This window comes from Corvus cornix, chromosome 2 (assembly GCF_000738735.6).
Source record: "Corvus cornix cornix isolate S_Up_H32 chromosome 2, ASM73873v5, whole genome shotgun sequence".
Lineage (NCBI taxonomy): Eukaryota > Metazoa > Chordata > Aves > Passeriformes > Corvidae > Corvus > Corvus cornix.
Window position 1 is genome coordinate 22,913,492 of NC_046333.1, and position 27,768 is coordinate 22,941,259.

The 27,768-nt window shown below is 36.4% G+C and overlaps 1 protein-coding gene across 11 annotated transcripts in view; it reads right to left on the minus strand.

The window, feature by feature from the left end:
• GOLGA4 (golgin A4) overlaps positions 1-27,768 on the minus strand; it is a 75,106-nt gene that overhangs the window by 15,984 nt on the left and 31,354 nt on the right. For 7 of the 11 annotated variants that reach the window (XM_039549394.1, XM_039549392.1, XM_039549402.1 and 4 more), the window contains 10 exons: positions 24,956-25,143; positions 23,891-23,974; positions 22,275-22,422; positions 15,250-15,428; positions 14,090-14,221; positions 12,895-13,050; positions 6,686-10,764; positions 5,870-5,991; positions 4,741-4,871; positions 676-789 (listed from right to left, as the gene is read on the minus strand). In XM_039549394.1, coding sequence (XP_039405328.1) covers positions 676-789; positions 4,741-4,871; positions 5,870-5,991; positions 6,686-10,764; positions 12,895-13,050; positions 14,090-14,221; positions 15,250-15,428; positions 22,275-22,422; positions 23,891-23,974; positions 24,956-25,143 — 5,333 coding nt within the window. The remainder of the gene's footprint in view (positions 1-675; positions 790-4,740; positions 4,872-5,869; positions 5,992-6,685; positions 10,765-12,894; positions 13,051-14,089; positions 14,222-15,249; positions 15,429-22,274; positions 22,423-23,890; positions 23,975-24,955; positions 25,144-27,768) is intronic. The other 4 variants (XM_039549396.1, XM_039549395.1, XM_039549397.1 and 1 more) reach the window with 3 other exon arrangements.

Genomic DNA, 27,768 nt, shown 5'->3' on the forward strand with positions numbered 1-27,768 from the left:
AATTCTAACGGGGCTTTGGCTTCCCTAACTTTGTTCCTAGCTTCCTGTACAATTTCCCCGTATTACTCTCAAGCCACCTGTTGTCGTTTCCACTTCCTAAAAGCTCCCCAGGGCTACCTGTTGTTAAAATGAAAAATTTAAAAGTAAGGTAAATATGAATTCTCATCAATGATTCAACAACTCATACACTTTTTCTCTCCTCAGTGTAACAGCTACTATAGTATTTTCACCAAAGAACTCCTCAAATTAAAATGTAGTCTCAGAAAGACAAAAGCATGAAGTCAGTCTTCTTTCAATGAAGGCCTCTCTATCCATAACTGATATATTCAAGGCACTACTTCAGACACCTCTGAAACATGAATTTTTTAAAAAAATCACACTTAAACTTACTTAACAGGATTTTCTTTCCTTCTAACAGGCGTCAAATAAAATCAAGATAAACACATGTAGAGGGCAAAATCCCCCACCTTAATAATATCAACAGAACTGGACTTTTCAACATACCAATTAAAAAGGTAGTATCAAATATTGCAGATTCTGAAGAGATTCATTTTGTACATGAAAATGAAGGCCAGATATATAAATAAAATCCAATTAGGAATAAACTACAGAATTTCACGTGGAGCAAGAATTTCACACTTAAAGATATAAAACCAAATGTCAGTGCCAGCTCACTTTTTCACTGCTGCAATATTCCTCTTCTGCAATCCTTCGTCTGTATTCCTTCTGCAAGTCTTCCAGCTGTGCCTGCAATTCATGAACTTTTGCTGTCATCTCTTCTTCACGAGACTTCAAAATACAGGGAAAAAAACTACTTACACAATTAACCATTCAAAACCTTAACTATGGTGGACATAAAGCAATCAACAAACTATACAACAAATACAAACAACAAATACTATACACAGAAAGGATATGCTTGAAATTTGTGCAAAAGCTAATTACATCAGAGGCCTACAGAATAGATCAAGAAAAAAAATTCATGCTTAACAAGATTTTGTAGGCCTCCAACAACAAAGATTACATAGTTAGGATTACAGTTACATTTTTAAAAATTCAAGAAAAGATCTATTTCTCTTGGGCACTAAAACAGCATTTGAGTATAATCCAGTAAGTGCATGAAGGTCATAACATTCATGGAAGGGGCAGATGATTTAATTTCTGGATTATGGAATTAATTCCTATATTATGGAAGTGACAAGGACTTAAATCCTTTCCTCAGCCACTCTCACAGGGATGTTACTAAAACACTTTTAAGCACATTTTCCAAAACAATGACCAATGATTTCCCGTTCTCAAGGGTTTGGAAGGCAGTATGCAGTGTGGAGGAAAGAAGCAGTAACAAGAATGGTAGGGAGGAAATTAACTTTTCCTGTATAGGACAAAAATACAATGACCTAAATCCTAGGAAGTTAATCCATCTATATGGCATTTTGTAAAAACAAATATTTTTTAAAATTGTGTCCCCTCTGGCCTTTTTGTGAGAGAATATGTTAGGGACCTTATAAAACAGCACTCCGATTCCTAGTGCATGTTTTGATTGCTGAACAAAACTAAAACTCTAGTTTCACTCATCCTAACTGCACAGGGCAGTTGGTCAGCTGATGGCTCTACTAACACAGTAGTACTTCAAGTCAAATTAGTACAATTAATTAACTGATAACAAGTTCAGAACTGCTGATGGAAATTTTGTTCTATTCAAAAATCTCAGGTGTACAAATTATAATGATACAGAATATTCTCTGGAAAAGTAAGTGTAGGACTGGAAAGCTGATCTAGGCTTAATAGACTTACGGTATGCCATTACTAAAAAAGGATTATTTCCCTCTAAGACCAATTTTTAAGGTGTTCCTTGCACGACTTAAGAATGAAACACCCTCCTCATGCAGCCCCTTAGCCTAGAAAGCATCACCAAAAAGAAATGAAGTAAATGTACCCACAGAAAATGAGAAGATGCAGTACCTGAGCAATTTTTACAGCCTCAAATTTTTAAAGTTTTAAGAATATCCATCCTCAAGGAAAACCTGGCTCAAACATCATGACCTCCAAACAATGGTAGCTTCTATTCACTCAGATGATTTTTCTATGCCCTCAGAAGTGCATCAACAATTAATTGTTTCTAAGATTTTTTTTTTTTTTAATAGATGGTTATACTCCCCAGGTCAAAAATTCTCAATACCTGGCATATTCAGGGATAGTGGTGGTTGTTGTTTTGGCTTTTGCAGATATTTTTTATTTTTTTGTCCACCAAGAATCTAAAATTTTACAATTTGTACATAACTGTTTAATTAAACAAATCACAATTGAATGCACATCATTCTTAGTTATAAAAGGTACTTGAAAGGCTGAAAATAAATTAAACTCAAAATGATGAATGACACTTCTGTAAAAAGGACATACCTGTGAAAAGTATTAGGATGACCCCCTGAAGAGATAATATTATTTTAAATTTGAAATTATTAGCTATCAAGTGGGGTTCCAACATGCCAGTGATCTGTATTTACAGTAAGAACTTATTGTTCTATATAACACCTGGCACACTCTGAAAATAAACTACATGCTATTGGGATTTAATTACACTTATAGACTAAGACTTTAAAAAAGTTTTAATTTTCCAAATCTTAATCAGAAAGCCTATCCTGTACTCACATGGAAGGCATTACAACAAATGAAAGGATACATAAATGAAGTTCGGTATTTTATTTTTAGCTCATAGTTAGGCTTAAAATAAACTAGCTGGAAAACAGCATTCAATTTTTCTCTAATTATATACTTTAGTTGAAGAAAAAATACTTAGCTCCCAAATTAGAGGCTATGCTGATTTAAAAATCTTTCAATTAAGGAGATTTTCATGAAATCTTATGTGATGAAAGTTTTCATGAAAGAAAACAACACATAAAGCAAAAGTGGAGCACTTCACAAGTAAATCATATGAAGTTTGACTGAATGATTCCTGCTTGTCTTTGAGGATAAATACTCAAATCAAGTTAGACAATTTTTAGCATCAACCATGTTTAAAATGCAACAGAGAGCAACAAAGTTATATGAGAAAGATTCATTCTTGCTTTTGGCTTTATTTTTGCTTCATCTTCTTACCATTTGAGACAAACTTCTCTGCACAATGTGAAATTTCTCAAACATATCATGAGCCAAGTCAAGTATAAGTGGAGTAATAACTGGTAACTTTAGGCTAAATCTGGTGATGTATATGTTCCTATTTCTATCAGAGATGTCAATGAACATGACATACATTTAACTTAATAAAAATATTCCTCAACTTTTCAGATGCTTGCAATACTTCTTTCAGGAACAAAGGAAAAAAAACCTCTAATTTTTTTTTAAATTCCCTGAAACAACAAAAACAAAACACTCATACATATACCTATAGAAGATAGATATACAGAATACCTATGTATTCTGTAATTTAAAATATCAAACTGCAGTTTATTGCAGTTCCAGGCAACTGTCATTGCCATCATCAGTGAGATGCAAAAAATGACATAGTTCATGTCCTCCAATTGCACATAAGTCAAATTAGCCTAAACCTTCAAGATCATACAATGGCTACAGCATGCTTGTTTCTGACACTAAGGATGAAAGTAGCAGAAAACACAGAGGAATTAGACCAGCTCGACTTCAAATCACATACCTATCTGGGCCTATAAAGTAAGGACATGAGTGGCAACACACTGCACACTGAGGTAAGAGAAATTTAAATTCTCCAGAAATGCAGTATTTAGATCTATTGTACAAAAAAAACCCCTATGAAACAAAAAAAAAACCACAAACAAACAACAAACCCCACAAAATAAACCAAAACCAAAAAACCCCCAAAATACTAACAAAAAACCCCCCCACAAACTCAAAAAAAACAACCTTTTTTTTTTTATATCAAAAAACTTTTCTAAATTAGGAAACAAAAGAAAGGGACTCTAAATGTAAAACCCTGCTAATGCTGTTCAACCTGCTAGAAGTTCAAAAATCAGATTGAAACACAACAGCCTGCCTACACGTCTGAAAATTTTAGTAGGAAGCACGCAGTAATGTTAAGTACATAGATCTTTGGACTGGTAACTGATCACAAACGAACAGCCCACTTACATCTATTACCGCTGGCTCTATTCATGGAACGGTCTCTTTTATTACACTGTTTGTGTAAAGCGGACTAGGATTAGCAAAGTTAAAGCCTGCATTCCAATATGATGTACAGTCTAGCGCTGAAAACCATTTAGCCTTTTTGAGCCATACAGGCAGGACTGGAATAATTTACTTGTATAAAACAGGAGGCATCCTTGGTGAAGTATCCTTAAACTGGCTGGTAACTTCTGGTTGAAATGCTACTAGAGCAAAATTATGTCTATCTGCAAATATAATGCAGAAAAACTGTTCATTACAAGCAAAAAAAAAAAAAAAAGAAACCTTTACTAGCATAAAAAGTATGCAAACAGACTTCATGGAACAGAACCTTACTTTAAGGGCTATGGCACCAATCTCAGCAGGGCATCAGAGGAAGGAGATAGAGAGTGAGACTGCCCCATAAACATTGTATTTAAATCCTTATAAGGAGCAAATACACCACCACCACAACTCTAGTAAAAGCTTAAATGTCATTCAGTTTTCTCATTCCAATCTGTACACAAACTGCTCAAGGATATAAGAACTTCAGTTTTTCTGTCTAGATATGCAATCAAAGAAGAGTTATTTTGAAATTTATGTAGTCATATCTTTTCAAAAAGATACCTCAAGGATTTCTTCGTATTTTTTCACAGTTCTTTTTAGATCATCATCTTTTTCGGCAATTTTTTTATGCAACTGTGTTGTCTCTATGTGATGATTTTCTATCAATTCATTTTCTACCTCCTGGGCTTTACCTATAAAAAAAATGCAGTATTAAAAAAAGATTTTTTTTTTAAATTATGTCATAACAGTATTTTAAAAATGTTTCAAAGTAACTGTAAGGCAAACTTGCCAGGAAAATTCATTTTTCCACACTGTCAGTTACTATTATGTTCCTTGATCCTAACATGTATGAAATTTGTTGTCTGCAGTTTGGAGCAATTTTTTCTACCTGGTGCTGGAACTAGTTTCTAGAAGATGACAACCAATATTTAACAACTAATTCTATCTCCTATTCTATTGAGAGACGTGATTGAAACTTTTGCAAATCTTCAGAAACTCCTCACTTGTAGGTATACTTCCAGGAACTGGAATCAAAACACACCTTTTTCTCACTTCTCTAATCTCCAACTTACACTATGGTGGCAAAAGACATACAGAGCAGATGAAATATGTTGTACTCTAGTTATAACCACATTGTGTTACAATCAGACATCATACTCAGTTGGTACCTGCTAGTGGTTAGTGAATGAAGTCTGCAAGACACAGCTAAGAAAATGCAATTCTGATTCTCAGATGGATCTAAGTTTCTCTAAAAGGCACTCTCCAGATGCCATATATTCAACAATGGAATATTAAAGTTTGTACTACTGAAGACAAAGTAGCATTACAATGGAAACTTACCAATGCACTTTCACCTTCAAAACTTTATTCTCAATTTCTTTTCTACGTATGACAGAAAGATAGGTACCTATGGCTATTATAGGTAACTCTTGCCATGGCAGATGTAAAGAGTGCTAGATCAAAGTTCCATCCTGCAGAATAGCTACATATGCATTTTCCTAATTGTACTACAATTAATATTTAAGTTATTTCCTAAGGAAGAGAAGTTCTTCCTTTAAGTACTCTAGACATTCATAAAACACGTGTTTATCATAGTCCCAGGTAAAATCCCCTCCCCAAAACAACAATAACTGAAGATTAGGTTTTCTGACTATTTTACTGATTATGGTTATATTAGTATTTCACTTACTGATTGTCTCTTTTACTGCTGTTTCCAATTCTCTCTCTTTTTGAGCCAGCTGAGTGTTGAACTCTCTTATTAACTGCTTTAAGGTGGAGTTGTGCTTTAACTCAATGTCTTCCTGTTCACATCTGTACAAAAATGTCAGAACATACAGCAAGGAAATGTAACGTTTAAAGAGTGTGCAAAAACACCAGGCAACGCAAGAGATGTGGGAATTTCTCCAAAACTGTTTTAAAATGAGATGGTTTTGAATTACGAGAATTCTGTGAGATTCAGGGAGGCTTTTTCTTCCTCTCCTATCTAATTCACCAGGTAGGCATAGGTGTTTCATTTAAAAACAAACCAGAATTGAACCCTTTCAAAGATGCGGAGTTTTTGCTGAGGAAATTGAAGAACTGGAGGAAAAGAATGTGCCATGAAAAGCAGAATTTTTAGAATTGCTTGAGAAACTTTTAAGAGTGCTGAGCAGTACACCGCATTTTGTGCAGTACGTATGAACAACTATTGATACCATCTGAACATGAAGCTCTCAGTACTAAGTTTTAATAAACTTCATTTCCTGTTTGAGAAAAATAGAATCATATTATACGCTTTGACAATGTTGAAAATGACCATCACTGAAACAGATCAGAAATGGTATTACTTTGCCAAAACTCAAACCTCTTTTCTTGCTATTTCTCTAAGTCTATTTAGAAAAATTAAAGAAAAGTATCAGTCATTATTTCCTTGTTACAAACTGAGCTTTAGAAAAGTATTCTTGAGGTTTTAGTGACTAGAGATAAAATACAGAACTGGTAACACAAACAGGAACAAAGAATTTACCTGATTTTCTGCTCCATTTCTTCTAAGGACTCCTTCTTTACTATATCAAGCTCTTGCTGATGTTCCTTTCGCAGAGTACGTATGTCTTTTTGAAGATTATTAACTTCTTTGCGTAGTTTCTGTTTCTCCCCTTCAGTCTCTTCCAGTTTAGTCTGTAAGTCCTTCTGCTGGTTCTGCATATCAACTAGTAACTTCTGCAGCTCCAAAACAGACCTAGCCTTTTCTTCAGCATTTTCCTCAGAAGCTTTAAGACTGTAATTTCTTTCATCCAACTGTTGCTGTAGACATTTTAGCTTTTCTTCGTATCTTAAACTCCTATCTTCCATCTCAATCTTATGCACTTCATTTTTCTTCACTATATTATTTTCTAACTCTTTTATCTTCTGTTCTAAAGACTGACTGAGTTCCTCCTTTTCCTGCATTTTTTTCTGGAGATCTCCAATTATACTCTCCATATCAAGATGTTTTTGTTCTTTAACTTTCAGTTCTTCCCTACTGCTTGCTAAAACACCACCACAACAAGCATGCTCATCCGCTAACAATGAATATTTTTTTGTTTGTTCCTCAAGTTCTTTCCTGAGACTTTTGGTCCTAACCTGCTCTTCCTGATGGCTCTTCTCAACACATTCTAGTTTTTTAAGGAGTTCTTTCTGTTTGTTTTGCAATTCTAGATGAGAGTCATTACTCTCTCGTTGTTCCTTCTCATACTTCTGTAATAATGCATCTTTTTCGGTTAAGCTCCTCTGTAACACCTGCATTTTCTCTTTGTATGTCTGTTGGACATTCTCAAGTAAGTTATTTTTCTCTTGCTCTACAGCAGCTTTTACACTGTCTACTTTTTCTAGCATTTCTTTCTCTAATTCTGTGCAATCTCTTGTTGACCTAATTTTTTTTTCTAAGGTCTCAATTTTGGCTTCTCTCTCCTGCACTTTCTGCTCCAGCTCTCTTAACTGATCCTCTCTATCTTGCTTAAATTGCTGTTTCTTTTCTTCCATCTGAGACAGTAACTGCTTTCTAATAGAACCTATTTTTTGCTCTGCCTTCTTTTTCAGATCAGCCAGCTTAGTGCTGTTCTCTGCATTCAGTCTCTCTTCTAATTCTTTCAGTTCTTCCTCTTTCCTTTTAAGTATCACTGACTTAATTTGATCAAATTCCTTCTCCTTTGCTTCAAAATCAGCTTTCAGTGAACCTATTTGCTTCTCAAGATTAAGCACTTTTTCTTCAGCCTTCTTAAATCTATTTTCCTTTTCAAAAGCCACCTTCTCTGCCTGATGGAGTTGCCGAGCTATCTCTTTTTTCTCTGTGTCTTTTTGTTCATTAGACTTTTTAAGTTCCTCCACCAAGGAATCATTTTCTATAGTTTTCTGAGCAATGTCTTTTTCTAGTTCAGCAATTTTTGCTGCTTGTTTTTTTAACTTTGAGGTTAACTCACTTTCTTCCTTTTCCCTCCTGTTTTGCTTTTGTTCCAATTCACTTTTTAAACTATCAAGATTCCTGCTTTGTTTAGCCAGCTGTTCCTTCAGTTTATTTAGCTCTTCATCTTTTTTATTGGCTTCAATATTGCTTAATTCAAGTTTGCTCTGCAAATCTTTGATAGTATCGTGATTTTGTGTAAACCTGGTTTGTGCTTTCATCTTCCACTCTGACAGCTGGGCTGTGCAATGATCTATCTGATCAAGAGCTGATGCTTTTTCTTGACTCAGCATCTCAACTCTGGATGATAACTCTTCTACTTGATTTAACAACTGCAACCGATCCTCTTGATGTTGTTTGCTTAGCAGAGATATGGCTGCTTCCTTCTCTGTTAAACTTACTGTGCTTTCAAGTCTAACATTAAGATCATTAACTGTTTTGTTGAGAGCAGACACTTCAGATTGCTTTTCCTGGAGTTCTTTCCTCATTGATGTGACAGCATTGATATTTTCAGACAACTCTTTCCTCAGCTGTGTTATGCAAGTTTCTTTCTCTGATGCTGCTTGCTGCTGATGCCCTCCCTCTTTTTGCAATTGTTCCTTTTCTGTAACAAGTCCTTCAATGTCAGCTCTCATGGATATAATTAAATTGTCCTTCTCTTGCAGCTCTAGCATTGACTTTTGCAAAGAAGTAGTAGCAGCAGAATGATGCTCTGTTATTTCTCTAAGTTGAGCTTCTAGTACAGTTATCTGCCTTGTTTTGATTAATATTGCTTCTTTAACTTTTGCAGTTCGGTGTTCACAGTCTGCAATTTTACATGTTATTATGCCAATTTTTTCATTACATTTTTCAATTAATTCATTGCCTTTAGTATGCAATGAAGCTTCAGCATTCTTCCAAGCATCTAACTGGGTTGTAAGTACTCCTGACAACCTTTTAAACTCAGCTTCTTTTAGCCGAATTGCCTCTATTTTTTTCTCATAATTTTCATGATCTTTATACTGAGAAGATTGCACAGTTTGGAGTTTCTCTTCAAGGGTTCTTAGTGTATCAGCCAGCTCAGTGATTGCGGCTTTGTCCTTCTCTTCAACTGCTTTCTGTTTACTGAGCTGTTCCTGAAGTCCTGTCTGTTCTTTCAGGGACTGTTTAAGTTCACTTTCCAATTTTTTCAACTGTGTTTTCAGGTCACTTTCCTTATCTGACAAAGCATTCACCTTAGCCACTGACTGCCTTAGCTGTTCTTGCAAATCCTTCAAGCATGCCTCCCTTCTCACTTGTTCTTCCTTCAGTTGGGTTACTTCTGTTCTGGAGTCCTCCTTTTCAGCACTGAAAATTAAAAGCTTTTGTTTCAGATCTCCAACTTCCTGCTCTTTCTCTTGCAGCTCCATATCATGTTCTTCCCTGAGCTCTTCAATCTGCTGATTAAGTTTCTTTTCCCAACTTTGGATTACATCTTCCAATTTCTGCCTGTAATCCTCAGCAAGACTGTCTAGCTGCTCTTTCTGATTAGATTCCAGTTTTGACACTGCATCATTGATTCCAGATGAGCTGGCATGTGCCATTTCCAAAATTTTAGTATTGAATTCACTCTCTTTCTGACTGAATTCCAACTGCTTGTTTTCAAGCTCTTTTTTAAGTTTAGCTTCCTGCTCAGCAAGTTTATTTTTGAAAGTTTCCTGCATATCTTTTGATTTCTGTTCCATTTTCTCCACTTTCTTCTCCTGATATTTCAGTTTACTTTCATACTCTCCTTGTAAAGCACTAATCCTCTCCTCTGCAGCTAACAGTTTCTGTTTAAGCCCTTCCACTTGCTTGTTCTGTAACTTCTTCATGTGCTCAATTTCATTTTCCTTCTCAGTCAGACTTCTCTTCGTCTCATCAGCCTTTCTTTGGAGATCCTTCAGCTGACATTCATATTGTTGTGTTAGAGTGGTTACTTTCTGTGTATTTTCACTGCTTTGCTCCTCTAGCTTTGCAGACACTTGGACAAGTTCAGCTTCAGATCTTTCTGCAGATTCCTTTAGTTTCCGTTCACGTGCTTTTAACTCCTCCAAATGTCTGTCTTTCTCCTCCAGTGACTGCTTGAGTTTGTTGAGTTCCTCTTTGAGTACCTTCTCAACATCTTGAATAGACATTTCATGCTCTTTTAACATTGCTTCAATCACTTCACTGTGCCGTTTCCTCTCTTCTTCCAATTCTCCTTTCAGTTCTTGCTTTGCTTCACACACTTTACTATTCAATTCTGAGAGCTCTTGTTCTAAATCATGACGAACTTTTAGTGCTTCTGATAGCTCAGAAGACAGTGCTTCTAATTCTGTTTGTTTCACGTCAAGTTTTTCTAATGTTTTTTCATTCATCTCTTCTATGTGTGCACAGAAAACTGTTTCTCTCTCTTTCAAAATGGTATGTATCTCTTGTTGTTGCTTTTCTCTTATTTTTTCTATTTCAGTTATTTGTTGTTGCTTTAAAATTTCAAGTTTTTCTGTCCAAAGCTTTTCTTGCTGCTGTTTCACATTCTCCAGTTCTTTATTGTGTTTTTCAACCATATCACTGATTTCCTTACTGTGCTGTTTTTTTTCAGACTCTATGAGAGTACTTAATTCCTCTGACTGCTTTCTGTCATCTTGCGAATACTTTGCAAGAGAGCTTTCCAGTTCAAGAATCCTCTGTTAGAATAAAGTTTTAAAAGAATATGAATATTCAAAAGGTAACAATTTGATTAATTTTTTTAAAATCTTACCAGGTTCACATAACTACAGGTCACTTATTCCATTATTTTTAGTGAATGTCAACTTCTTCTATAAGCCTTTTATTCATCTGGTTTGTTCTCACCTTTGCTTCCATTATGGAGAGTTAGTTATTTAGTAAAAAACTTTCTATTTCACTGCAGTGAAAATAAACACAAAAACTTGAAAATAATGTAACTAATTCAAATAAAGTAAGTCGTGATATTTATGAGAGATATGTTCGCATTTTCTTCCTAAAGTAAAGTACCAACATACAGGATGAAAGATATAGGGAATTTAGGAATAGTATTATGAAGTTTTGTACCTGCTTACTGATTTATCAATAATTCTACCTCCCATGGAAATGCTGCTGAAAAGCTTTGATGCTTCTATGGGCAAAAATTCCAAACTAATATCTGGGAGTGGTGGAATAATGTACAAACTTGCCTTAGCAGATAATACAATGTTACTCAATAGACAAAGCAAAGGACACTTCAAAAATTTAAGCAAATCTTTTTGCTTACTGGGTGGTGCATTCCTCCCTCCTTTTCAGGCCACACTGAGATCTGAGAAATGCTCATTAGGCCTCAGCCTTGAAAAAACAGCACCTGGACTCAGCTCTTCCCAAGCTTATCAGAAACACTGTCTACTCCCAGAAACCGCTGCTAATAAGCTCGTGTTTTCCTTATGAATAGCACTGGAAACTACTTTTCTTGCCTGAATGGCATAACATACCTGCTCTCACACTTTCAAAGAAAGTGCCAAACCAAACTGTGGCCAGGATGGAACATTGTTATGACCAAAGCCCACTCTCTAGCGACCCTGTAAACAGCGGTCCAAAATGAGACCCTTTGAGCTCTCCTGGACTGCAGCAAGCTGTGACGAACAATCTCCCTCTGAGTGGGACACCTCTCAGAGCTAGTGAACGCTCAAGTTTTTTGTACTCAGAGGACTGACAAACAACGGCAAATCCTGGACCAATTCACTCCTTGATACTCAACCCTTCACCCACTGGGGAGATGCAAAGGCATCTGAGGTAAGTATTTCACTTACCTTCGAGGGGAGTTTTTCACAGGTACCTTGCTTGCACTAACTCTTTATGTCTGTGTGCATGCACGTGCACATATGCTATAGCAAAGCGGGGAGAAATACTGCTTTCTTAGATGTTTAAGTATCTTAGATATGTAAGTAAGCTAGACCTGTAACTAAGGTTAAGTCACAACTTAAGTGGAATGCTGCTAAGTGTTGTTCTTTGCTAAGTTGCTAAGTTTAACTTACAGGTTAGGTTAAATGCCGTTAAATGTTATTCCTCTGCTAAATTGTTAAGGTTAAGTTGTAAACCGAGTTAGGTATAAGGTAAGTGCTACTTCTTTATTAAATTGTTAGGTTTAAGGCATAATTTAAGTTAAAGTACTCTTAAGTTTGAGTGCTGTTAAACTTTTAGGCTGTATTCCCTTTTAGCTTTGCCCTCACTGTCTTTTTGTTTACACGCACCTAAACACACACACACACATACCCCCACACACCCTAGACAGTTCTTGGTTCATTTCTGTTTGATTGCCTGGATTTTGTTTGGTTTTGCTGTTCCTTGTTTTTCCTTACTGTCCTGTAAGTAGTAGAGTGAATCTTGCCAATGAATTTTGTAGTGCTCTCACTTAATATTAAATCTAGCTTTTACTGATACCCTTGCTGCTGATTTTTTTAAGCAATCTCGAACACTCATTTGTAACACTTACTAAAGTATCCTTATAAGCATTTGTAAGGTAGCAGTACCCAGAAATTAAACAGCCTGAAATTTAACTCCTCTGTATAACATACCTAAAAATTAAGTAGATGGATACAAATTCATATCCCACACCATGCTATAAAGTGAATGTATTTCTATATTTTGCCACCTAATCTTATAAAAAACTAGGGGCTGCAGAATAGCACGGCAATACACTAAACTTTTGTCACTTTAATCCCACAAGACCCAATCACAAGAAATCACCACTTGTAAACTTGCCACAGTTAAACACATACTTAAAGGACAACTTGTAAATGCTTAAGTCTTTTGAAATCTTTACTCACAGTTCTACAAGTCTCTACTTCTTGATGCATCTTCTGAACTTTCTTGTCACACTCAGACTGTATGGCTTTCTTCTGCAGCTCTAATTCTTCTAAGGCTAGGGTTTGTTGCTGCTCTTGCTCTTGAAGGGCTTTTAAGCACTTGCTCTGATTTTTTTCCTGCATGAAGAAGTACAACTAAACAATAAACTATAAATATAATCATCCCACTTTCAAGAACATTATGATAGGGTATTTTAAAGCGAGCTAATAGGAGTCATACACTATTCATCTTTATTTTCTACACAAAAACACATGGAGTTTGTATTTGATCTGTGAAAACACAATTGTAATAAATCACTTCCTTTTTTTTTTTTTGGAAAGCATTTGTCTTTGCATGAGAAACGTAATGCAATCAAGCCTTCCATTTTCATTTGTTTACCATTATTAATTGAAAATAACATCTTAGAGGAATAAATTCTGTTCTCCCTTGATTCCACTGCTAATATATTTTTAAGCTTCTGTTTCTTATAATTAAGGAAATAACCTGCAAAACAGGTAGAAAAATATAGTCGGGACAGGACTGTCCAAGACCCTCAGTCCTAGTCACTATCCATCACGGAGGGGCATAAAAACCAATTGATTATTTGAAACAGATAAATATAGACAATATATACACATATGTTACATATATATCCATTATTTAGGCAAAATTACATGATTATCTATAGTGGATTACAGTTCATGAAAAAGCGCAAAGAATTCCAAGAATTCTTCCCAGTCTGATCTTGAATAAAATTCTTTTTCTGAGGTCAAACACTATGAATAGTTAACCCCATTCACATAACACAACACAACCAGACATAACTATACGAACACTTTTAAAACAGCCTAATTTTTTCTACTTCTTTTATTCTAGTTGCTGGGGCTGATTGCCAATGATCCATAGGAAGGTATTAAAAAACAATTTCAAAAAAACAAATAGTTTCCACAAGATACAGTTGTTACTGAGCATTGATAGTGATAAGTTATCATTATTCAGTCTGGATCATTGCAGCTACTTTCTTTTCATGTTGCTGAAGTCTCTGAGGTATTTGACTTTTGGAGAGCACTCCTATCTCTGAGCACAGAAGGACTCTCACTGTGGAACAGTGTTAACCCAAGACTGCTAATCCCAACACACACTTAAAGTCCTTCTACGCATTTTAGGTTTACATACAAGAGCTGCCTTCATCTTCTCCTGGAACACCTTTTCTTGAGCCTGTAATCTCTCATTTAGCTCCTGATCTTTGGTAGCCAGCTCTTTTTGATGGATTTTTTCTAGTTCAGCAACTTGTTCTTCTGAAGACTTCTGTGAATTAAAGTCAGAAAAAACTGACTTAATATTTCAAAATATTAACTAACACTTTGTATTTTTTCTTAGTTAGAAAGCAGTGCAACAGAGAGAAGAAACTGGAACCATCTCTTCTCTCCCTTTGAATAAGTAATGATCACTTGGAGTGCTTAATATTAAGCCCTAACAGTTCTTATTTTCAAGCTTGAAGTTATCCATCTTCTTTCTCGAGTCTTTCATAGTTTTACTAGAGGAAACACCACATTTTCTAAAGATTCTTCTACCAAGGCAACTTAGTGTTTTCAGTTCAAACGTGATAATACATTGGAAAAGGAACTTTTTTGTAGCTTTCCCAATATTCTTATTTCGTGAGCCAGAAAGTCAAGTGGTGATACTCTATGTCGACAGTTATGTACAACCTATATACGTGTTTTATTTAAGAATAATGTACAGCATGTCAGTCATCCCCTTAAAGCATCAGTGTGTTCTCTTAGAAAAATAAATACCATTATAAATGTCAACACAAGAACTGTAACTTAAGGGTGTTCAAATTTACAGCTTTGCAAAGCATGTGAAGTAGTCCAGCAATTCCTACCTGAATACACCAGGTGAAGCAAATTATAGAAACTTTTAACCAGCAAACAACATGGCAACAAGTTCTTAAACATTTACACATACTCAGCTAGGATAATGATTAAAAACTAAAAGTGATTAAAACCCAAGATCCTGGTGGAGATGTGTGAGCTTCCTGCCATTAATCTCTTCTTCTTGACTCTGTTTAAAGTCTCAAGTATACTTTTAATAAATAATTTTATTAAATACTGTGAAGCAAGCAGTAATATTATTTATTTTTACATGCCACTAATGAACTGATTTAAATTGCTGGAGGAAAAAAATCTATGAGGAGTTTTCTATTTTGCATTAAGTAAATCTTTAATCACAGAAAATATTTTTATAGGTTTTATTAAATAGCAAAAGCTTTATAACAGAGTTCTGCCATACTGATGTATTTTACAACTATAGCTTAACCGTAATAAAGTTTTTACCTTCATAATCTCTACCACCTCTTGTTTCACTCTGGTTAATTCCCACTGAAGATTTACTCTCTCTTCTTCACTTGCCTTTTCTACTGCTTTAATTTTTTCATCCATTTCTGTCTGCAGTTTTTTCCGGGCTTCCTCTGTCTTTTGGGCAATACTTAGAGCCTTCTCAAGCTCTTCAAAAGCTGCCAAGAAAAAAAAAGTATATAACAATTGAGAAATATCTATGTATTTTGATAGAATTTCACAAATAACAAGAACGAACTTAGGAATCCATCAAGCATTCACATGTTTATTATCTAGAAAGGAAAGAGAACTGACAAATAGATGTGAATTTTTTCCAATACATCCTGTAGCTTATATTTCTTTGCCTAAAATCACTATAAAATGCATAAACCATATTAATGAATGAACTATTAACACTCCTCTTCTGCCTATACGTGCTGAATAACTTTGAAGAATTGAAAAACAGCTGCACAAAGGAAAGGCAATTCACACTAAAACAAGCAGACAGAAACATAAACCAAGAATGACTACTATGCAAGTCAGTTATTAGTGGGTCATGAAAAGTTTCTCCTGAATAGAACACCAATGTATAATACCAGGCACTTTATTTACCTAAGAGTAATTTCAAACTGTAAAACCTAGAGAATCGTTTCTTTAAACTGTGTTTCATGGAGTCCACAGAGATGGCTTTGCTAATTTCATTATCTCACTACTTAGATTCAAATACCAATGTAGTATTTGAGTGTTAAGAAAACTGTCCTGCGCTTCTAATGTCACAAATAAAATGTAAAAATAAAAAAAAATTAAAAGTTAAGATATGCTCCCAGAAAACTTGAATAGCTATAAGTTGTTTCAAAAGGACACTCAAGCTGCAGTGTTGAAATTTATTTACTCTTGCATAGGATTCACAAATCCACTGAAACACATTTTAATTTACAAAATAGAAGCAATAACTCCGTAGTTTCATCTCATGCTAAGGAGAAGTATTCTAACACGCTTTATTCACTTCACAGATGATAATTTAGATGTAAAAAGAAAGCAAATAAATTCCAATATTGTGAGCTCGTTTATTTATTCAATACCCCTAAAACTCACTACAACTGACATCAGAATCCATATAGAATTACACAAGACTAGAGTTCAATCACTATTAGGGAAATCTCGTTTCCTGAATGAATCATGAATGTGGAAAAGCCCTGCTGCATATTAGAAAAATTCCGTCTCAGAACACTCTACTATATGGTTAATACTTTGCATAACAGAATTTTGGCAAAACACCTCTGTAAAATGCAAAATCACAGTGCCAATATCAAGACTAATTTATCAGAGCACAACCCCCTAAAAGTATATTATTCTACTATGCCCTGGACTACTTGGATTCTATTTTGCAAGGAAACAGAACAAAATAATTTTTGAAGTGTTATGCTAAGTTTTCTTCCAATAAATTCTGTCCCCAAAAGAAAATCATAATAGACATACACATCTCCAGTTTTTTTGATTCATCATTAGTTAGTAGGCATTCACAGCAGTTATTGAAATCTTTGCTTTTTTGAAATTATCTTTAATAACATTCAGGCATGTGCTTGAGAAGTGAGTAACAATTTCCATTCCACATCTTTTAATAACATTAAAAACTGAAGATTTTAACCACAGTCTATACTTTTGAGGCAATGCTGCAAATATGTTTTCAAGTAACTTAATTTCATAAAACTGGATTCACCCAAATTCTGACCTTTTACAGAATTTTCCTCTGTTTTCTGAAGAAGCCTTTTTGTGACTACTCACAGCAACAATCATGCTTTAAGGCAAAATGGGGCTGTTATCGACTCTGGCAATATCAAAGCACACCACTGTATCCACTTTTCCACTCCTGGCTCTGCTTAAATGCTAAAACTACTAAAAAAATTAGGAGCACTCAAGATTACTTTAAATAGGAAAACAGTCTAATATATAATACAAACATCCACAAGGCTTATAGCTCCTTATTTTGCACAGTTCTGCACAGGCCTATCAAAGCATTTGCCACCTGCATTCTGCAGGACTCAAGTTCTGCCCCCTTGCCACACTGGGTACAACTTGATTAGGAATACAGCCTGCAGAACTGTGTTTGGAGAATGTTAGTGACTTCCCTGATGCTCCTCTCAGTCCTAACAAAAGCAGACCAAGTAAATCTGGCCAAGTCCTTCAGGATTACAGCATCATAGATATCTTTTTCCAAAACAAAAAACAAACAAACAAACAAAAAAACCTGAACAAGCAAACAAAAAAATCAAACCAAAAAAAACCCCACCCTATGGACCTTTGCAAAGTACAGGTTGAAATTAAAGTCTGCAAGTAGAACATTAAGTTATTAATCTTTTCCATACACATTTTCTGGTTCTTGTTCTGAGCATCATGTACTTTATTTTCATTTGAGAAACATGTTACTTCTGCAAAAGGAAAGAGAATACATTTGCCATAGCCCACAGATCAGTCAAAGAGAAGATCCAGGTTCACACAAGAATTGACTACTGATACGGAATTGCTGAGCAACATGCAGTACAAAAGCTGCATCACCATGACCACAAGCAGGATGCCATTACAAAAAACAGACAAAAGCTGATGGTTAGAAAGCCAAAGAGGGTATGAAAGCACAAAGAAGCAATACTTCACAGAAACACACTTAGCTCTCTAAAAGTTAAATTATATGCATCTCAGGCACATTTAGCCCTTAAGCAAAACAAAGTATTTTCATTCAAAGTAGTTAATTCTAGAGTAGCTGGACACAACCAAGTTTCAAACCAGCAGAGGGCTAAACTATCATTAAGCAGACAGAATGTGGTCTCTATTATCACTTTTATTTTTAATCTGTGAGGGATTTTAATTCTACCATGTATAAAAGCATGAAATAAAGTCCATGTTTTTATTTAAATATACCTATTCTGAATGCAGAGAGTAAAGGCACTGCCTCTGCACTCTTCTCCAGCTTGGATAACTTTGTTCAGGGAAGGTCTTTCAACCAAGTATTGGCTGAATGAAGTCTTACAAAGGCACATTAGCAAATCAGAAATAAAAACAAGTACACCAACAGAGTCTCAGGTGAGTCTTGCAAAACCCCATTCATGTGACAAAGACAGACAAACTGGAAACTCTCCTGTGCAGTATGTGTTATAAACATATATTGTAATATTGGCTTCTCGCAAGTATTAAGGTAGGTATTATATAATGTTAGAAATGCTTTTGCTGTGTGGATGTAGTTTTCTTTCTTTATAGCAAGAATATTAGCAAGTGTGAGCAAGTAAGATAACCTCCAAGCAACAGAGGATGAGGCCTGAAAAGCTGCTAATCAACACTTTGTCCAGAGAACAAAGGGGCCCAAAGGCTGCTCCGCCCGGAGAATCCCCGGGGGGGGGGCAGCCAGGAGGGGCCCAGAGCCGCTATCACCGCTCTGCCCGGGGGGGCAAAGAGGCCCAAAGCTGCAATCAGCCCTGACTGTCTGGAGAATTGAGAGGTCCACTCTACTATCAACTCTCACCTAGCGAGCCCAAGCCCAAGAATCAAAAGAAATAAAACCACAAGGCAGAAGAATACGCATGCTCTAAAAAGGCAGAATCAAGGAGTGGCCATGCAGAACAGCTCCTGGAAAAGTTTGAATACGCATAAAGAACAGACAGTAAAAATGGTATAAAAAGGACTATCCTCGAGAATCAGGTGTGCCCTTGGCAGAGCGCCAAGGCACCCGGCCATTACCTCTTTGCTTTATTTTATGTGTCTCTTACTGTCTTTATATTAAACCCTTTAAATTCTCACAGGAGAGTGGACCTCGTTTTTCACAGTATGTAAATCCCAAAACATGAGTCTGAGCAGAGTTTAAGAAGTGCAAGGTTTCCAAACCTGGTTTTTATAAAACGTGTGCTGGAGAGCTGACTACGTTACCTACGCCACTCCAAAGTACCAATCTCGGTTCCCTTCACCTTGCCCCTCCCAGCCAGAGTAACACCCAGGTGCGCTGCAAAGCCTTCTCACTTCCTTTGCCAGCGCTGCACACCTTTTCTCTTCGCCTACAGTGCCTCCTAGTGCTAAAAATTGTGAAGGAAGCAAAGCAGCTTTCTAAACCGGCTGGCAAAGGAGGGGATTACACGTTCAGTTTCTGAGGGCTGAGAGCAGGCATCGTGTCCAAATTAAAAAAAAAAAAAGGTTTAAAAAAAAAAAGGTTGAAATCATTTCCTATAGCTGATTTGTGCATGTAGGCAGGATTTTAAATGCACAGTCCAAGCCTTTTTTCTCACTGAAGAAAGGTGCAAAGCATATGTTAATTAAGCTTGCAAAAGAAACGCTACCTACAAATCGGATTTGATTTCTAGAGACTTTACTCTTAGATTATAAATAAGTCAGTATTCCGCATCCTGGGAAGTCATAAAGTACTTATGCTAGGTAATCTCAGGAGAAACAAACTTAAGTTTACCTGGAAATTTACAAATACTAAAAAGATCTTTGCTGAAGTAAAAAAACCCCGTGTTGCAGTTACCTCAAGGAGAAGTGCCTGAGAAGCACAGAATTTACTTTTTAGAACCCAGTTCAAGTACCCAATGTGTGATGTAAAAAAACCAGAGCCCTTACCCCAGTCCTGTTCATACAAGGCTTGGGAAAGGCACCATGATTCACTTATTGGCACGTGTGGATGCACAAAAACAAGATGCTGTGTGAGATTTCAACATAATGTACCTCTAACTACAAAAAAAAAAGAACTTCATCTGGGAGACCAAGTTACAGTTTACACAACACAACAAAAAATAAGCATACATACGTTTTCACTATTTCATTACACAAAAATGCACTCACATTAAATCAAACACTGGAGCAATTCACTAAAGTCCTGATTTACAAAGAAAAATGCCAGAGATGTAGTAGGCAAGTAGGCAAGATGACATGGAAAACTATACCACTTTTTAGTCTCTGAGCAGCACTACAGAAGTAAATTTCAAGTGTATTATGCTTATCCTTATTTTGCTATAACATAAATGAAATTAACATTTCTACTCCATCACATGAAATAAATTCTTCACCAAACCATGATACAGAAAAAGATGTCTAGAATTTAACAGTGTAGATGCAGTTCTGTGACATGTGGTCTGTGATGATCCAAGTAGAGCAGGGAGGTTGGACCAGATGACACACTGTGGTCCCTTCCAACCTTACCCATTCTGCGGTTCTGTGAAAGTCACCTCACATTAACTATCCAAAAACCAGAACTTTAAATGTTGACCTAAAATACATGAAATTGCCCAATTCATAAAACCATTACAACTCAAAGGTTGTGGCCTAAAAAGCAATTTCAGGCTTTCCCAGTATGAAAGGCGGTTTTCTCAAATAATTTAGTTCACCTGTACTGAACCACACTAACATTGCAGATTACAACATTTTTGGAATGTATTAAGGCAAGGATGTAATAGAAAAATCTAATACAGGTCACCTTACAATTCTGTCTTAAAAGCAGTGTTAACTAATTTCCCAAGGGTTCCAACACACATATATGCATGCTTAAAAGACTATAATAAATGCAAAGGTAAAGTTGATATTTATGCACTGTAAAGTCAACAAAAGTACTTAAAAGTTTTGTTTAAAAAAGAGCACATTTAACACACAAATCTCCCCCTAGAAAAGTGTAGTGTACTCAACACATTACTCATTCAAATTAAATTACTTCTCATTACAACAAAAAGTTATTACAACAAAAAGTTTTCCAGTTGTCTACAGAATCATCTCTAACCTCATTTCAGCTTCTGGCTAGGCAAACTGGAAGAAATTACTGTATTAAGCAGTGTGTGCTTACTACATTACTACATTATACATTACATTATACATACTACAATAATAATTCATAATTGTTTCTGTTGCCTCAAAAAACAGTATTGTAAACCACTAGGACAATAACTTCATATCTACAGAAGTACTAGAAGATTCCTCAGGTTCTTTTCTTAATCATGAAGAGCTTCCTGTCTCCCCAGTACCAAACAAAATACAACTTTAGCAGGACTGACTGACTTCTGAAGCATGAATTTCCAGAACTTAAGTGCAAACGTGCAACCTTGAAAGGGTAGGAGAGGAAGGCACCTAATCAAAATGTTTGTTACTTCCACAAGATGGATGTTCTAGCTGCTTTTCTGCATTACAGCAGAATGATCTATCCAAATTAATCTTTAAAATTGCAAGTTCTAATCTAAATCTACATAGATTTAAAATAAACCACTATGAACTGTAATGTTTGAACTTCTCATTGCTTTTTAGAGAAAGAAAATGTGTAATATTTTATTCAAAGTAACACCTGAGCTTCTGCCAAAAGCTTCTTTACATGCCCATGAGAACAAATTAAATTATTCTAAAAGAATTTTGATGTAGTACAAAACAATTTCACTGTTTAAAAAACAATGGTTTAACTTCATTTCAAGCAAAAGGAGAACTGCAAGCACATATAATGTTATCTAATTTCCATAGAAAGCAAACTACATCATGTAACAGTTACATAAATGTTCCTCTTGTTACAAGCCTGAAGCAAAAGGAATCATCACTGCTTCTGATTTCACTTAAATCAGAAATGCTTCCATTAAAATTATTGAAATAAAATGCTTATTATGGTTATAACATTTTTACTTCTTCACAAACTCTTATATACTCATTGCTTTGTTTTCTGTGAGAATTACTTGGGGCATTATAATGACAATTTATAGGTAGTTGCAAGTTTCTCTTCTTAAGTTAGACCAGAAGAAGACTCCATCAATCTTTTGTCCTACAAACAGGGAAGTACAGTTGTCTTTCAGAAGTTTCCTTCCTAACTCCAGTTTTATTGGTAGCAGAAAAATCAGTCAAAAACACCCCTAAACTCTGCTGTCCAGAAGTGAAGTTAGTAATGATGGTAGCACGGGTGATATGTAGAATAGAAAAAAGAGCATTTCTTAATATCTATTCCAAACAACAACTGTTGAAAAAGACCACACAAGCTTTCTGATACATAAATGTGAAAGCCAACAATCTATGTATTTTCTTACCAGCTCTTTCAGATTTTTCCTTCTGTTCTTTTAATTCCTCGCCTTTTGTAGTTATTTGTTTGATTCGAGCACGCAGTTGGGCTACCTCCTCCTCCTTCATTTCCAATGTTTCATGCATTTGTCGCTTTGTCTCCGCAATTACCATGCCCTATGGAAAAGGTTCTTGTGATAAAAGGCTAGCAAATAAATAAGACATATACCTGAAACAATTTCAAACCAGGGCACAATCCTTGTCAGGAATAAACTGTAGTCTGCTACTAGAAGATCAGAGATCATGGGATTTTTCTATGTCAGAAAACAGAAAATGCTAACAAAAAGAAGATAAGAATAGGGATTATTTTTAAGAGTATCCAGAATTTATCTAGTGGTGAAAAGAACTCCAGCAACCATGGACCATCCAAAAACTTCCTCCTTCTACTACAGACACTCTCCTTTGAAACGTATTCTGTAAACAAACCCAAACTAAAAGCATTGTAGAGCGTGTACTTCTCCTTTGAGAATATGCCATACAATGTTAGTCATGTCGCTTATGACACCACCACAAGTTACTCCAGGTACCAAGACCATGATTAAAAAAACTTTTAAGGAGCTAAAAACTGAGAAACTCTTCATTTTCTATTGAAAGTACAGTTACTTCACTGGTTATTTTTAAATTAATTTAAATGTATCTCATCCTCATTTGTGTTTGGAGCTTTTTTGTTCGTTTTAGAGTTGGCATCAAGTAGTGTATTCAATATATCTGCTTCATCCTAAATAATATCATGTTGCAGTATTAAGTATAGCCTAACAGACTTACACTTTATGGTATATATACAATTAAATTCTCAAGCAGCTTAAATTATTTGTTTATTGAAACATAGACCAAACCATCAGACCACTAAAACCAGCTTCTAATACCAAGAAGACAGATATTTTGTGTTTTAAACAATCTTCCTCAAAACCTACAGCTTCGTTTACTGTAGGAACCCAGAGTGCTGAGAATATTTCTCTGCCTGTTTTTTAGGGGTTTTTACCCCCCTGAACAACACTGTTTTAGCTTCAAACCTTGGGAAAAATTACCTACAGTCAGACAACAACTAGAAAATACAGTGGTGTGAATTAGGTGATAGACTACTATGTAAGATTGTCACAGGGTGAAAATTTTAGAGGTTTTAGGCTTCTCTTTGTAGTAAATAGATAAGAGTAAAAAATATCAAAATGGAGGATTGTTGTTGTTCTCTAAACCTTCTTCTCCTTCTTCTACTACTCCATATTCTGCAGTAAAAGTGGTTTGGAATGATTGGATAGAAAATTCTGCAGTTCCTAGTCCTGTTACTGAATAATTGGTAAGAAAGTGAAAATAATGTACGTTTTTAGTAACTATTGGTTAAAATATCTTTAAAAGGCTGTGCAAATCTTGGTAATTAGTCTCACTCCTACTTTTCCTCCTTCTATGCTGTACCTGGGTCACACTAGTGGCTCTGTTCCTCTGATAAGACTTAATAAACAACTATCTGGAAGCATTGAAGCTAAAGAAAAAGTCTCCGTTTATCTTTGAAACTCCTTGCAAGGACTTTCAGCAAATTCTCTCCCATCAGGAGAGACTTGATTTATGGCACGGTAAAGTGTCAGTTTACCTTGTCTTGTTCTAGCTGTTCAATCAAATTCTTTGCATCACGTAGCTGCGTAATCAGTTTAGTCTTCTCAGCCATGTGAAGGTCCTAAAAAAAGATCCCAACCACAAGTTGGTTGACAAACAGCTTAGCTTTGGCTCTTACCCTGTACTATGCCTTGGAGGAAGAACACAGAACACAATCCAGGGAAACTGAAGTGGGCAGTTTTAAATTATTTTTGTATCTCCCAGAGGTAGGCTGCCTTATGGCTTCTGTAGCAATTCAGAGATCTGAAGGCTTTGTTAGACCCTCCACACATGAAGGTCTGAGTTGCTAAAGTAAAACAAGAAATCTGTCTAAGATTTCTGCTCTCTTACGTGCATCTTGGCTTACAAGAGGATCTCAGCAATGCAACACAAATGATTGTTACTAGCCTTGTTCTAGAAAATGTCCTTAAAGTACTCAAGTCTTTCAGAGCTTTTCCAAACCAGGCTAAGTGCTCAGAGATGAAGACAGAGATGGGAATCTGATCTCTGTAACTGAAGTTAAGTATAGCTATACTTAGCACATTTTCAGGTTTCATTACTATTAGCCACCTTACTTATGCTCCACACTCAGCATTAATGGCCTTAAAAGGAAAATTGAGCAAAGTATTAATTTACTAGCTTTGGGATTGCACTTGTGTTCACCATATAGTGATCTCCACTGCTCTGCCTTTCTTTTTTTTCTGTTAATTTATATAATTAATGCCTCGTTCACTATGTCTTAAAGTTTTAGCTCTGCTCCACTTTTCTCACTTTACCTTCTGTCTTCTGTGCTAAGACCGTCTTTTTCTCATCCCAATTTCCCACAACTACTTATTTCTGATACCATTCTGATGGTTATTTGTACAGTAAGGTTTCATACGCTACTTCACCACTCTAGAATAATTGCTCAGTGTATTAATTCCAGGAGGGTTTTGCACCTTTATCTCCAAAAGAGTACAGGGACAGTTTGTTTAATGGTCTGCCCTATTAATAAACTTTGGAAATACTGGAGTTCTTACCATATTTTCACAGTTACCCATAAAGCTAAGAGCATTTTCCATACCTTCATTTTCTCCAGTTCTTGAAGCCTCTCTTCTAACTGTTCTTGAAGTGCCTCTTTCTCATTGGTTAATTGGGCACAGTGCTCCTTATGTGACTGAATAGACTCCTTACAACTTTGTATCAAGTTCTCTTGGCGCTTCACCCTCTGATTAAGAGTTTCCAGTGTTTTAACAGAATCTTCGTTACCCTCTATAAGACAACATACCAATATTATCATATGCACACCATTTCCAAAATGCAGATCGACATTCATCAGTCACAATGCAGTGGACTCATAGGTCTCTAAAGAAAGTGTGAAGTCTGCAAAACCTCCTAGTACCTATAGTAAGTGCCAGACACACACTACACATACACAGAATAGTAAACATAGTCTTTCACACCAAATTAGCTTACAAAACCCCAGTTACTTTATCAGCTTCAAAACCAAGCTATTAATCAACAAGGTTTTTTATGTAATTAAAAAGTTGTCATGATTTTTATAAACCTGCCTGCTGCTACTAACAGAATATGCACAAGTAGGAAAAAATGTGAAGCAAAGCAAATCACACCTCTCAAGTGCCACACACACAGATTATTGTTTTCCCAAGGCTGGGTATGACATTAGTTCTAAAATATCCAGGCTGGCAATACTGCATTCAGTAGGATAAAGGTTATACTTAGCATCTTTCTGAGTTGTACTCATAGAATCATAGAATGGTTTGGGCTGGAAGGGACCTTAAAGATCATCTAGTTCCAACCTCTGCCATAGGCCAGGACACCTCACACTAGAACAAGTTGCTCACAGCTCCATCCAGCCTGGCCTTTAACGTTTCCAGGGATGGGGGAGCCACAACTTCTCTGGGCAACCTGTTTCAGTGCCTCACCACCCTCACAGTAAAGACTTTTTTCTAATGTCTATAATTTAAACATACTCCCTTTCAGTTTGAATCACTCTGCATAACTAGCACATTTGGTAGTATTTTACTGTGTGCTTCTGCTCTGATGCCCTGAAGGCTGCAACAGTATTTGGCATTGTACTGGATTTGCATGGCCAAGCTTCAGTAGTGGGAAGGGAGCAGCAGGGGTGGCTTCTGCAAGGAGCTGCCAGCAGCTTTCTTTGTGTCCTGAAGAGCCAACCCCTGGCAAAACTCCAAAGACGTATGTGCCACTGGTCAGGGCTGGGCCAATTAGAAATGGGGGTAATGCTTCTGTGGTAACAAATTTAAGAAGAAAGAAAAACATGTTATTGCACAGCTATAATTGCGGCCAAAAAAGAGCAGAGTAAGAATATGTGAGGGGAACAACTCTGCAGACACGAAGGTCTGTGGCAAAGGAGTGGAGGGAGGTGCTCCAGGCACCAGAGCTGAGATTACCCTGCCGCCTGTGGTGCAGATCATGGTGAAGCAGCTGTGCCCCTGCAGTTCATGGAGGACCAAGGGGACGCAGAGATCCACCCACAGTTCGTGGAGGAGCCCATGCCAGAGCAGGTGGATGCCTGAGAGGAGGATATGACCCTGTGGGAGGCCCATGGAGAGAGGAGCTCACCCTGGAGCAGCCTGTCCTTAAAGGACTGCACCCCATGGAAGAGTGACGCATGCTGCAGCAGTTGGGGGAGGACTGTTGCCTGTGGGATGGGCTCACACGGCAGAGTTGCTGCTTGTGAGATGGACTCACACAGGAGAAGTTCATGGAGAAGTGTCTCCTGCGGGAGGGACCCCATGGTGGAGCAGCGGAACTACTCCCTGTGTAGCAGGAGAAACCACGGGTGATGAACTGACCATAACCCTCATTCCCTGTCTCCCTGCCCCACTGGGGAAGGACGTAGAGCTAGGAAGCAGAGAGAGGTGCCGCAAAGGTGTTGTTTTATTTTACTTCTCATTATCCTGCTCTGATGTTATTAGCAATAAATTCACTTCATATCTCTAATTCGAGCCTGTTTTGGCCCTGACAGTATTCAGTGAGTAATCTCTCCCAGGCCTTATCTCAACTCATCAATTTAAATTCTTTAAATTTTCTCTCCTCTGTCCAGCTGTGGAGGAGAGTGAGAGAGCTGCTTTGGTAGATGCCTGGCACACTATAGTCCAGAAGCAGACTCAGACACAGAAAACATCTTGAAACACGATTTTTCATTATTGACTAAGCAATACAAAAACCATGGCACTAGATAACAACACCTCTCACCTAACACTTCATATCATCCCTACACACAAAAACCATAGCAGATGCTGAACAAGTATGACTTCAAGATGCATGTTTGCCTCTGTCTTAACCTACCTTTTATGAAGGGTACCAATGAAAGACACTTTTATTATATATCAACATTATAACATCCCTTTCTCAGTAATCAAATATACACAGCACTGAGAACCCCATTAATTTAAACAACCTCCTGACGTGAGGAACAGTTAGGTTATTCAACAGCAGGAATATCAAAATTGATCTTTGCTTTTACTTTTTTTCTGATAAAACAAGAGAAAAAAACCCCAAGCTCACAAACAAAAGACTGAGACTGGCAACTAATCTGCTCTCTAAACTCCAGGGATAGGTCCTCACTTATGGGCGACAGAATCCCTTAATTGTATTAAATGGAGATAGTAAGAACACCTACCAACAAAACAACAATTTCAATGTTATTATCAATATTGACAAAGGAAAGACATACCAGATCTGAATTCTTATGAAAATCTAGTTTTTTAAAAGGGTTATCCTGTCCTCTAGCTGCCACATTGTTTCCAAAACAATCTTCTTCTAGATAATATATCCTTACTATGACATGGTCAGCCCTAAATATTGTTACTCCATCATAAATAACAGCTGGTTTACTCCCCAAAATGT